The sequence below is a fragment of the Arthrobotrys flagrans genome, assembly GCF_004000055.1.
Source record: "Arthrobotrys flagrans strain CBS H-5679 chromosome Unknown unitig_0, whole genome shotgun sequence".
Lineage (NCBI taxonomy): Eukaryota > Fungi > Ascomycota > Orbiliomycetes > Orbiliales > Orbiliaceae > Arthrobotrys > Arthrobotrys flagrans.
This window is the reverse complement of record NW_027137550.1, coordinates 96,543-109,192: the sequence shown is the minus strand read 5'-3', so window position 1 is coordinate 109,192 and position 12,650 is coordinate 96,543. Positions and strand designations below refer to the sequence as shown.

Sequence of the window (12,650 nt, the reverse complement as noted above, 5' to 3'; positions counted from 1 at the left end):
TATAAGGACCCTTGAACGATGGCAGTCTACGAGATTTCCTTTAGACTCTATCAGTCAACTTATCAACAGAACCTCCTATTGAACAGCCATATCTGACTGTGTTACACTTTCTACCCATAATTCTATTCATTCATCCGAATACATAATTTCCTACACTGAGAGACCTGAATAAATAGAGTTGAGAAATTAGCAAGGTGCTAAACTGTTTTGGGAATCCTGTTTGGAAACCCCGGACAGGTGTAACAGCTTTCTGCTTTCTGCTTTCGAATCGATATCGGTCCGAGGAAGCCACGGGAAGGCTAGGGTCTAGGCACGAAGGCGACGTGGCCTGCGAGCCGAAGGCATGTTCTCTTTTCAAGATCTCTTTTTCAAGAACACATTGGTATATCCCAAAAGTCCACCAAGCTGCTATGGATCTTGGCATAACTTCAAATTTGGTAAATTTTCAAGTAATATTCTTAACAAAATCTACATTAAAATGATAACATCTAAATTTTTAAAAAAATTCTAAATATTACGTAATTAAACCTTTAAACGTAAATGAATTTTTTATTTTAAATTTTCAAAAATATTTAGTATTACATAACTGGTTGAAAACTAACTTGAAGATTTACCAGAAATATCTTGGCAAACTAGTTTATATAACTAAAATAATGTCTGTGAGATGAAAGGAGTCCAAAACAAAAAGCATGTTTGTCGCGCCAAGACATATTCCCTAACCGGATTAGTCAATATGGTTGGGCCGTGACAAAAGCGCAATTTTTAAAACATTTTATTTTAAATTCATTTCAGGCGTTGTGCGCGCAAGCGCCTCTTTGGTGGATAATTCTTTCATACTCCTTAAATCATACTAAAGATATCAACCTGCAATCTTACAGAACACAGCTGTCTTGATGGAGATTATTGCAGCTGCTTCAGCTTGCGGTAGCCCTGACAATGGCTTATGAAATACTCAAACCACTGGCCACCTCAAACGCTGGGGTAGGGTACTTCGAAAACTCTGAGGCATGAAGGCGTGCTGATTCATATTGCCGATTGGGCGTAATAGAATTTACAGTCATGCTACGTTCCACAAAGCTAGTAATAATAAACGAACGAGTTCGAGTAGGACAAAATGTTTAAGAAAGAAAGAAGGTGGCTTGCAGCCCATAGAGACTCATATACCCGTATAGGGACAATTAATTGTTAGCTATATGGGGCGATCAACATGACGGCAAAGGCCAAGAGGAACCTAGCCCGCCATTTCTTTGTAAATAGCGACTGCATTCATTTGTGCATTTAAATGCTGCGAGAACCGCGTGGTGTGTAATATAAGGTCCGAATCTGACCGGCGTTCTTTCACGTAGCCTAATTTTGGGCTGAAAAATGCCTCCTTTTATCGAATGCTCTTACGAGATCTTAAAAAATACTCTGGACAATTAATTTTCTTCAGCCTTGAACTGCTCTTTGAAATTTAGACAAAGGAATTGTAGAGAGACATTGACCAGAGCCCAAACCACAAGAGAGCGTGTAGGAGGTTGGCCGCACACCGCACAACCCTTTGTGGCATTTTGCCTCTTCAACACAAAATTTGACACGTTTCTTGACAAGACGTCTCAACACCGATAGCGATAGAAAACCGGAACCATATAAATAAATATTAGCTATCGATATCATAATACGTCGATAACAGAATGTATTCCCTCTGTCTCATCCTACACTGATACCCCCCCCCCCCAAAAAAAAAAAAATAAAAAAAAAAAAAAAAAAAAAAAAACCAACCGGCAGCATCCAAGTCCCGCGCAACCAATGTGCCGCATCGCGCTCGCAGCCTATTTCGGCCATACGTGGCTTAAGCCACATAAAGAGTCGCTAGCCCAAAACCATTAGGTGAACAGAACTTGATCCTTTCGAGACCCACCTACGGGTCTTCATGCGTTAAGGGCAACGAGGCAAAGAGCACTATGCAGGCTGAGTATAACTTAGAAATTTGGTGGAAACGAGTTCAACCACAGGTTTTTGTTTTCTAGCTGTACAACGATAGCTCTGGACCGGCGATAGATCATCATATTCAGAAGTTTATAAATGAGGCCTCCTCCTACTCAAAAGGTAACATTTTTTATCATCATGCTTAGTGCATCTTCAGTTCATTGAACCATCGAAGTAATTGAAAAACCGGCTTCTTCTCGGCACCATGAAGTACGCAATTTCTCTTATCAGCCTTTTGGCGGCCGCTGGCGCTCAGGCCGATGATTGTCCTGAAAACAATTGCGTTCGAGGCATGCCCACCTAATAACTTGATCCTTCGTAACTTGCAGAGAGGATGCTAACCACAGATCTCATATAAATCTAGCGGTGATCGCGGGCGCATTCCCAAATAGACCTACCGCATCAGATTGCAGCTCGTTCCTTTCCGCAACCGTTACTCCTGTTGTGTAAGTTTTTAGCTTCTCCTAGAAATATACGTCTATGTACCAATCGAATACGTACTAACTACGAAACCTTCAAGCTCGCAAACATCATGGATAAAGACAACGTCGACGACAACTCTTGCGGCCCCGGAGATTCGTACCACGACTCTTTCACTAGGAGCTCCCATATCGGGGCTCCCAACCGAGACGTCGTCGATTTCGTATCCTTATGGGGACTCCCCCCCTCCCCCGGGAGGGCGAAGGCGCCGCGCCTTTGGCAAAGTAAAGCGGGATGACCCTTCCCCACCGAACCCAATCCCAGACGGCTGGTACCCAGAGGAACCAACTTTGGCCGCCGAGATAATTCAGACCGCCACCGACCTGCCCACTTACGCAGTAACCGCCTGCCCCCAGTTCACCTCAAAGGGAATCGTTAGGGCGCCCACATCGAGATTTTCTCACGCTTGCTCTTGCAGGGGTTTCATGATAGCAACAACCAGAGTTACCACCTCTACGCATAAAACCAGTTATACTGTTACAACCGCTATCACGACATATACACCGATCAGCTGGGTAATAGCGAATGCTTTTAAGTTGCAGTTTACCGGCGCCTCCTATGACAGCTCCTTTGTTGGAACTTCGACCAGCAGCGGTGCCACGACCTTCGTAAAGCCTACAGATGCAGCCAAGGCCGCTGTTTTTGTCATCCATCCCGATCGTAAACCTAATTTTGCGACGCCTCCCGACGCGCTTGTAGGGACAACCTCACAGCCCAATGACCAAGACCTTAGGAGGATCACTTGTAACAACCTGCTTCTCGCCGTCAAGAAGTCAACACTCTCGGATAACCAACGGTTTCTCAGAGTTTTAAGCGACCCAAACCCCGTTTCCCTCCCAGATGAACACTTCCCGCTTCTTTGTAAGATCGATGGCGACAGCATCTTCACCTGCCAGGGTGAGGGCATTACCACACCTGTGGTCGACCTTGGATTGGTTAGCACAGATCCCCTCCTGCGGATATACGGAAGTAATTTTCCATACAGTTCCGGCCATGTTACGAAGGACAGCTTCCAGCTGAAAGCAATTCCAGCTCCTCCCCCTACCTAAGCGTTTAAGCGCTATTTGCTTTCTACAAGTTATTTGACAAGCTTGTCAGTTTGTTTCAGGTTGTGGATCAAACAATACGAGATATTCGTTGTTGGAATAGGACACCCGTTCCAATCAGCGCCATACAAATGAGGTTTGGACTTGGTACAAAAATTACTACAAAAAGAGAGACTGATTCTACGACCAAGTCAAACTGCATAGAAATGGACCTCCCCTAGTTCTGGACCCCCAATTTTTTTAGCTAAACCCTACTTAACGCGACCACGCGTTTGATGTTATTCTTCTCCTACAACCGCAGTATTTAGCCAATTGAGCCTGTTTTTCTTGTAAATCCATTCAAATGCCAATAAACACAAATATATAACGAGGTTGATATGGCCGTTGCCATATCCGATCTTCAAAATGGCAAATTCTTACATTATATTACCACCGTCTACGCGATACTATGCATTATTTTCAGGAATTAATTTATTTTAAACAATTATATAGTGTAGCTTACAAAGGCCAGTAGTGGTTTTCTAGAGTATAAAAAGAAGGTTTTATAAAATCAAATTTATGTTAAAACATCAGGGAAAAAACACAGTTCCGTAAATCCGTCGGACGGAACACTCTTTTATCGCGCTTTATCTTATCTATCGCACTTTATCTTAGATTTATCTATGTCAGAAGACGCTCTCCTAGACGTTCGTCCTAGACCTACGGAAGTGCGGTATCCGAAATATCACACGATAACACACGAGCTTCCGAGGAAGAAAAGCGTAATACGACAATATGCGAGCGTTTTATAAAAGGAAAGCGAAAGATCGACTGTTATTAACAAGCTTTGTGTCAGGCTGCAGAGCTTCGCGTGCCTATGCAAAATACAACAAAGTCAACACAAGAGCGTCGGCCCCACAGGCCCCACAGGCCCCAGTGCCAACAACGAGTTCCGACAACCTCGGCCTGACGCTTCGATACGCAGCCTTACGCTGAGGACCTCGTGTATATATAGAGACAGATTTCATCTTGTAGATAGCTCCTCGTTCGATAATTTTTAAAAATATGGAAGATCATTTTTAATTCGTAAGTCTGCGCATTTGTGCTCTTACATTTTATCGAACCACATCTTTAAACGTTTTGAACAATATTTTTTTCAGTAGTTTACTTCACCGAAGCGATCCGTGGTAATGAGAATAACGAAATAATAAACGCTATAAAAAATTTAGAATCTTTAAATAATAAATTACTTTAACTCGCATAAAAACACGCAGAAAAAAAGCTTTATATAATTACGCAGCTAGCAAAATTCTACTATTATCTTAATATTTTTATAAAAGAACGTAGCAAGATATTAACCTTTTTATATTAAATAAGATTTTACTTTACTTCTGTTAGAAGATTAGGTGAAGTAATGTGTACTTGATTAAGTGTAGTATTATATCGTTTCAAGATATATAATATCAAGAAAAGAAGATAATTAAAGTTTCGATAAAATAAATTTTTGAATACAGCTCTTTTCTTATAGCTAATAAGATGCTGTCTAGCCTTTGTTTTATAGGCTCGTCTTGTAACTAATAAGAGCTTGGTGCTCTTATGTAAGCTTATTTTATACGATAAAACCTTAGGCATGCATTAGATAAAAAGGAAATGTGCCTGATTCGCATGCAGTAGGACTGCTTCGCAAAAAAGGGCGCAGGTTCAGGTGTGGTGTGTTTGTTTCGTAGAAGAACCTTTAAAGCGAGCGCGGGGTCTTAAGGAGGGATCTATATTACCACTCTAATTTCTTTTAAAATATACCCGAAATTTGATACTATAAATCAGTATTTGCTTAAGGACGATACTAAGACTACACTGAAGCGCTCTACCCCCGTTACTTTTGAACACTCTTAACTTCTTACTAATTAATCTTTAGGCTTATTCTTTTTAGCTTTGGCGGGGCTGTCTCTGACTTTCTCTTTCTCTCTCTCTCTTTCTCTCTCTCTCCCTTTTTATGGATTGATGCACCTCTTTTCTTCGAATAACTGATATCTTTTTCCTTTGTCGATAAGCTTGCCTTTTTTATCTTACTTCGGTATGTGTCTTTTTTGGGTTTGATAAAGTGGAAGTGCCTAGGTTCCAGTGGGCATAGAAGTTTCTGACAATAATAACAAAGAGTTTGCTCATATCAACGCGCGATAGACAGACAGCCTCCCACGCCCGAAGCGTCGCCATTATCTTACCCAGCGTGAAGGTTTTATTCAGGCCCCCGCTTCCTCATACGAAGTTATTCAGCTAAACCTTTGATAGACTTGAGGGTTTATTTTATCTTAAGCAATTTGATCGTCCAGATTTTACCCCTACCACGTATTAGGCGCCCAAACACAGTCAGATAACAGCGACTAACGTTATACAAGTAATTAGAAAAATCGGTATATCCTTAGCCAACCGAAGGATTTATATATCAACTAAGTTTTAACAAAATTATGCAGTAATTAGCATCAATTATAGAATTATTATAAAATTAAACAAACCGCGGACAGGCTCATAGGGTAAGTATTTACTAAAAAGTTTTTATACATTGTCTTTTTTACTTTAGTGGCTAAGTTCAAAGATTAATAGCAGCTAGATCTGATTTTTATACCAAAATTATAACTCATTGGTATAGAGGCTGTATCCAGCGGCGAGTTTACACAGGAAGTACGTCGTAGGCATTATTGTGCCATGACGGTCTGACTGCCTCCGTCAACCTTGAATAATTGCGGAGCCACACCCTTGACTAATATCATTCCAGGTTCAATCTCCCCCTTCGTGAATGTCTGCTTGTCATATTTTGTTCCCTCCTTCTTCTCGACTTTTCCAGTCTGTAGTCTCGTGAGTTCCAGCGGCACCAGCGCTGCCATTTTTGCTGCATTGAGGATATCGAAAGGGGCCGCGAAGCAAACCCCTGCAAGTTCTGTACCACCGTCGACCATCTTGAAACTTACCTTCGCTTTGCCCACCGAAAGTCCAGCAGCTACTGAAATTTCATAGAATGTGCTGAGAGCTGCCTTGGCTCCGGTGGTTTTCCCTTCTACTTTTTCTGTCTTGTCGACCTTTTCCCCTACCAAGCCGGTGACAGAGGGTACAAACTGGGCCGGACATTCGCCTTTATCCAGAGCCCCGATCTTGAGAGTACCTTTCAACCCCCCTTTGAAATCCGCCCAAGCCCCCAAAGTCGTCCCTTTACCCCACTCTAGTGCAACCCCGAGTCTTGTCATCCCGAAAACACTCAGTTCGCCCAACATGTTCAACTCGTCAAGGTCCAACGAGGGCTTGAACTCCAGTCCTTGTTCAAATCCGGTCAGTCGACTTTCCCCAGGAGTGCTGGGACGAAATTCCAACTTTCCATCTGGGATTGTATAATTTATTCCTGTGGTGAAGGCCCCGGCAACTTTGAGCTTGCCCTCAAAGCCCCCGCCCACCAAAACCACCGGCCCAATTGACACAGCTCCGATTGTGAAGGGTGAAAGACCCGGTAATGGAACTAACGCTACCGTATCATCTTCCTCAGTCGACTTGATGTCAACTGATACCTTGTGCTTTATAGGAAGGCTTCCAGTAACTTCTTTGGTTTCAACCCAGAAAATGGGATTCAGGAGTGAACCACCATTCATAAACCACTCAGCTCTTATCGTCAACGATCCTTTGGTATTACAGCCTTGGCACTGGCTGCTAAATTCGACAGGGCCGGTTGTGACGGGAGGATAAAGCAGCATGTTTGCGTCTTCGGGCTTGGAAGCAAAGTCGAACGTCAGCGGCTTACCCATCAATAAAAGCACGAGGGCCTCTTCAAAGTCCGCAATCTTTTCAACAATCTTAGCCACACTTTTGGCGCCACCCGCAGCGTTGGAAATAATATCCTGTACTAGCTCACCTGCGATTGTGAAAACAAAGCCAGAAGCTAACTGGAAGTTATGAGAGGCGGCCTGTCCTACTTCATCAGGGATTCTGCTCACGCCATCCACGAACGTCTCTCCAGCATCAGCAAGTTCAGAAGGGATTCTCTTCATGCCATTCGCGAATGTCACTCCGGCATCAAAGAGTGCAGAAGGGATTCCCTCCATGCTTTTCACACCCTTAGCAACCTCAGAAGGGATTTTCTCCACGCCATTCACCAATGTCACCCCGGCATCAACGAGTGCAGAAGGGATTCTCTCCGCGCCCTTCGCACCCTTAGCAACATCAGAAGGGAAGTTGCTGAAGCTATTAACGAGATTGTCCCAACCAGACTTGAGATTTTCCAAGAAATTCCTTTTTACTAAGCCACACCCCGTACCAAACATCCTGGAGAAGTAGCCGCAGTCTGGCGGCGTCTCCGTCGCGGCGCGGCGTACAATGCCCGCGTAAGGCGAAGCATTATATACGGAAGCTCGTCGGGCATATTTACTCGTGCCAATTGACATCTTATGGTTCGGTGTTACTTCTTCCCAATCGACATTCTGGGTTGTGAATACGGTAGTCAAAGTCTTGTTGTCGTGTTTAACTTCGACGACTTTGTAAGGATGTCTCATCGCGTCAGGTCCGCAGCCATCGTGGTTCGCGATTAGGTAAAAGTAGTCCGTATCAGCGCGGTTGATCCAACCCCACGCTTCTTCAGCGCGGTCGATGGCTTCTTCGCTTCGGAATTTCAGCGTTATTGTCGGTTCCTGACAGATGATACTCTCGGTAAACGTGTCGAGTTCCTCGAGGGCGAGGAGAGGATGTTTCTGATCCGGCTTTTGAATCTCCATATCAAAAACGACCCTTTCATCATCTATCGGCAGGAGGTTAGTCGGGTTCGTCCTTCTTTTTTTTTTGAAAGATAACTTTATGGAGAAGAGACTTACGGTTATTGTGGGCCCACAGCAGTTTGACCTCATCTTGAAGATTAAATCTTGACCAATCTTCGCCCCTCTTTCTTAAATGCGGATACAACTCCTCGATGCGAATAGGAGGGACATTTATAGGATCTTTCAGAGCATGTGAAGGTACTTCTCCAAAGAATGCGAATACTTGGGACCCGGTAAGCCCTAAACATAGAGCAATTGACGGAAAACTTGGTGGCCGCATGGCTTGTCAGTCTGCCAATTAGATATTCGAGAATTATAAGATATAAATATGAGATAAAAATAAAGGTAGAAACAAATAAAACTATAGAAGGAATGTCAGAAAAGGAATATGATGGGGTTCGCGATCAACGCCTCTGCCTGCAGAGTTGAAAGTATAAGCTATGTGAATTGGATTGTTGTTTTGTGATATTTTGAGTTGGAGGGTTTGTAGCCAGTTATATATCGAAGCAACTATGCCTGTAGTACTCACGGAGTCTGTAGTTAGCAATAAACCCTTAAAGAAATCATCATGATGTCATCAAACTCTCTCTGAATGCTGCTATCCGCTGCTCATGCCATGTGAATATAGGTTGACGCATTCCGAAATTCGCCTTCAGGTTCCATCCCAAATCTTAAAACCATGTGTTACAACACGAAACATCGAATCTTCGCACGCCACATATGCACACTCGTCGAGTGGCTAAGCGCCAGTAGCTCAGCCTCTTAAACATATAGGGGTGGACCTAGTTCTTTGAATAACTGCCTGCAGTTGTCTGTTTGCACGATGTTTTGTTTGAAGTATCCGAAAGAGTTTAGAGTGGAAATCTCTGCGCTCCAAGAAAAAAAAGAAAAGATTCTGATACAAAAAAAGGCCGTGCCAAGAATCAGTCAATTATAACGACACACCCACCAAAGTGACCTGATACGAAACTAGCCATAACCTTCGCACTCTGATATGAGGCCAGGGCGAGACCGGTAATTGGTTACTGTGCAACATTGAAATTATATCGTAATCAAGTTCTCACTAACTTACTTGGATATATAAACACCAATACGGCCCCACCCCAAGGAGGACAACAAATCTTCAATATCCGCCTCTTACATTCACATCCCACATCAACCAGTTACCATTTATAAAGCTTCCGCTTCCTTATCACAATAAACCCTCTCTCAAGGCTGGCCTTGTGATCCGAATTGAATTTCTTTAGTCAAAATAAATTACATCAAATTAAAATCAGCAATAAAGCCTTCACAATGAAGCCACAAACTTTCCTCATCATGGCCCTTCTCTTCCTTGAGACTTCATTGGCGGTCCCTCAATCTTACGCAGGTCCAGCAGCGAGCCGCCGGCCCGCAAATATCGCCCAAAGAGATGTTGAAGGTCAACTTCCACCAGGTACTTTCAAGAGTATCATGATCAAGCAGCTCACCGCTTCCATAAATGATCCGAATATCATTTCCGTTTTGAATGAATACCCACCAAAGGTTTTCGACGAATTATACCAGCTGAAAGGGGAACCACTGGCTACAGCGATACAGTCTCTTCTGGATTCAGCAGGATTATCAAATAGGCCACTACCAGCATCAGTGGGAAGAGTTCCTAAAACTTCTAAATAGTATGAAACTTAATATTAGAATCCATAGTCTACTTCTTTGGAGTTAGTATTTTTGTTTCAATTGAAAGCTTTTTATTTATTAGTAACATTACACCGAAAACATGTAGAAGGGGTAGTCGTCGGAACTAGTTTATCACCCAAGTAGGCAAGTCAGTTAACACGGGAATCCAGTAAAGCATACACTTTAGATATAATTATCTTATCATAGGTCTGATAATTGTAACGAAGCTTCAGCAGCGTAATGAACTCAAGGCAGAAATAGAATCCGCGGGCGGAGCCCGTAGGATGATAGTCGGAGAAATTCACGCATTGCTGTGGTTGGAAGAAAAACCACAGGCACAACACAAGACCGGCCCTGAATAGTGTTTGAAATGGTATGGGTGGTGGGTTGCCAAGTACCCGCCAAGTGCATGTTTTTAGTATGAAACAGGGGAAAAAATACCAAAACATATTAAAAAAAGTAACAAAAAAGTCTCCGGTGGAAGCTTGGCAACCCACCACCCATACCATTTCAAACACTATTATCGACTTTAGATTTAAGAAGGCTTTTTAATTAAACGCTAGATAAAATCTTAATATCTAAGTAAAATATTATAATTAGTACTCGTGTGTTGCAAGCTATGAACAATTGCGCTTTGTGAACAACAACAACAACCTCAGCGATACCACTACTAATGCCAAAATCCAGCGCCGCGCTGGCTTTTGAAAAAAAAAGAAATTACTAGCTTAATCACTGTCTAAAGGGCTTTCAGATGACGCCCTCCAATCACTGTCACTGTCTATGAACGGGTTGGAATTAGTGCTAACGTCGGCTTAGTCGTTAATATAAGTCGATAACATATTTCGTTTCGTATTATTATTAATAAGAACAGCGGCAAGTATAAAACATATAAGTTGTTTTCGTAGACGTTTATAGTGCTTATACTATTATTTTTTTATAGTTGCTGTTTGTCTTTTTTCGTTTGGGTCTACTTTTATATATTATATATTAATATTGGTTACTGAGTGATTATTGTTTTATTTTATTATTAAATAACGTTAGTGATTACGTTGCTGTCTTTTTTTATAAGTTATTTATAATACTTTAAATTTATTAATGGTTCTACAGCTCGTAAGTACGCTGGAAAGTATGTAGGTCTGTGTATATATGATTGATAATCGATCGTCTAAATCTTAACACATCGTAGATTCGCCTGTATTTATAAAACAGTACGTATAAACCCGGCACTACGCCTTATACAATATACCGCAACACTCCAGCTCGTATATAAGACGTAGACAATAAGAATCACTATATCACGATATATCTTATAACTTCGCATAATTATAATCTAGCAGAATCTACAGCATAAACTATAGTAACCTTAATACCTCGTTATATTTAATCTATTGTTGTCAGGAGACGCTCTCCTAGACGTTCGCCCTAGGCCTACGGAGGTGGTGTCAGGAGACAGTCGTCTTAGGCATACGGAGTGTGGTGTCAGGAAACCGTGATATTCATTCAAAGTGGTGTCATAAAAGCATAATATCCGAAATATTATATGATAACACACGATAAACCACGACTACCTTCGGCAGGCCTCAAGCCAAATAAATAAGACTATTATAGTATAATCTTAGAAAAACGTCTTTTAAACATCCTTTTTTATGTATATAGAATATATATATATAACCACCCTTCAGTAACAACTCGAATTGGTACTAAATAATCTAAGTATTAATTTAAATACTAAGTTAATTTTATTACTTAAGATATATCGTATTATGTTTCGAACACTCTCGACAGACTTCGATAAACATCGTAGTTTTATATTTTATCTAATTATTTACATTAACTTATCACTCGTTATAAATCGTATCTTATTTACTTTTATTGAACTTTATTAATAATAGATCTTTTATCTTATACCCTTCTAACGCCGGAAGAGTTCCAGGCGCTATCAACCGACAATCAAGTATAATTTATGCAATAGAAAAGAAAAGAAAGAGAACAAAAAATAACAGCTTATAAAAATACAATTATTATTGATTCTAATATTTTAGTACCTTTCTTTTATACGGCCACTTCTTAATCTCTAATAATAAAAGAACTGGTACAGCTAGAACTTGCCTAGATAGTAGCCCAAATAGCAGAGTTCAAATAAACGCTCACCCTTATTTTAAGTCGACTAAACTTGAACCTAGGAGAAGGAGATTAAACCAACTCAATACCTGTACTATAATTAATAAAGGACTTATAGATTATAGAAAACCACAAGTTACCACTTTTCGCGAGTAGATATACAAGCTTATACCGACCACCAGAAACGTTTAAAAAGAAAAGTTAAACACTACAAAACTTTTTATATTAAATAAGATTATATTTTACAATTAATAAAGGCCTTTTTATTATAAACCGAAGAAAGGTAGATTATACCTTAATATAATTTAAAAATTCAACTAGCAACTAAATAAAGTCTCTTGTAAAAAGATAAATTATAACAAAAACAAAAGGAAAGTTTTTCGATATTTCTAAAAAACTTATAATATGGTTTAACTTCGAAATAACCTTACTTAATTACTAGAGAGTAGTTAATAAGAAAAAATGAGTTATTAAAATAATTTTTAAAATTAAATAAGAATTTAAAAAGATTTCTGATTATATGATTTAATTTCTAACCTTTCGTAATAAGCTCTTAGGTTAGGTCGAAAAGACTTTTATTTAACTCTATTATAGAGGATTGATGGAAAAG

General features: G+C 40.8%; 3 protein-coding genes across 3 annotated transcripts; 2 read left to right on the top strand and 1 right to left on the bottom strand.

The window, feature by feature from the left end:
- Positions 1-2,173: 2,173 nt before the first annotated feature.
- Positions 2,174-3,497, top strand: DFL_003149 (uncharacterized protein; the record flags this gene model as incomplete). Its single annotated transcript, XM_067632045.1, has 3 exons — positions 2,174-2,234; positions 2,333-2,414; positions 2,489-3,497. The coding sequence occupies 3 exons, from the start codon at positions 2,174-2,176 to the stop codon at positions 3,495-3,497; spliced, it is 1,152 nt and encodes a 383-aa protein (XP_067490354.1).
- A 2,669-nt stretch (positions 3,498-6,166) lies between these two features.
- On the bottom strand, positions 6,167-8,543 carry DFL_003148 (uncharacterized protein; the record flags this gene model as incomplete). Its single annotated transcript, XM_067632044.1, has 2 exons — positions 6,167-8,247; positions 8,321-8,543. 2 exons carry the CDS (start codon positions 8,541-8,543, stop codon positions 6,167-6,169), a joined length of 2,304 nt encoding a protein of 767 aa, XP_067490353.1.
- A 1,013-nt stretch (positions 8,544-9,556) lies between these two features.
- On the top strand, positions 9,557-9,919 carry DFL_003147 (uncharacterized protein; the record flags this gene model as incomplete). Its single annotated transcript, XM_067632043.1, has 1 exon — positions 9,557-9,919. The coding sequence occupies one exon, from the start codon at positions 9,557-9,559 to the stop codon at positions 9,917-9,919; it is 363 nt and encodes a 120-aa protein (XP_067490352.1).
- Between the last annotated feature and the right edge of the window lie 2,731 nt (positions 9,920-12,650).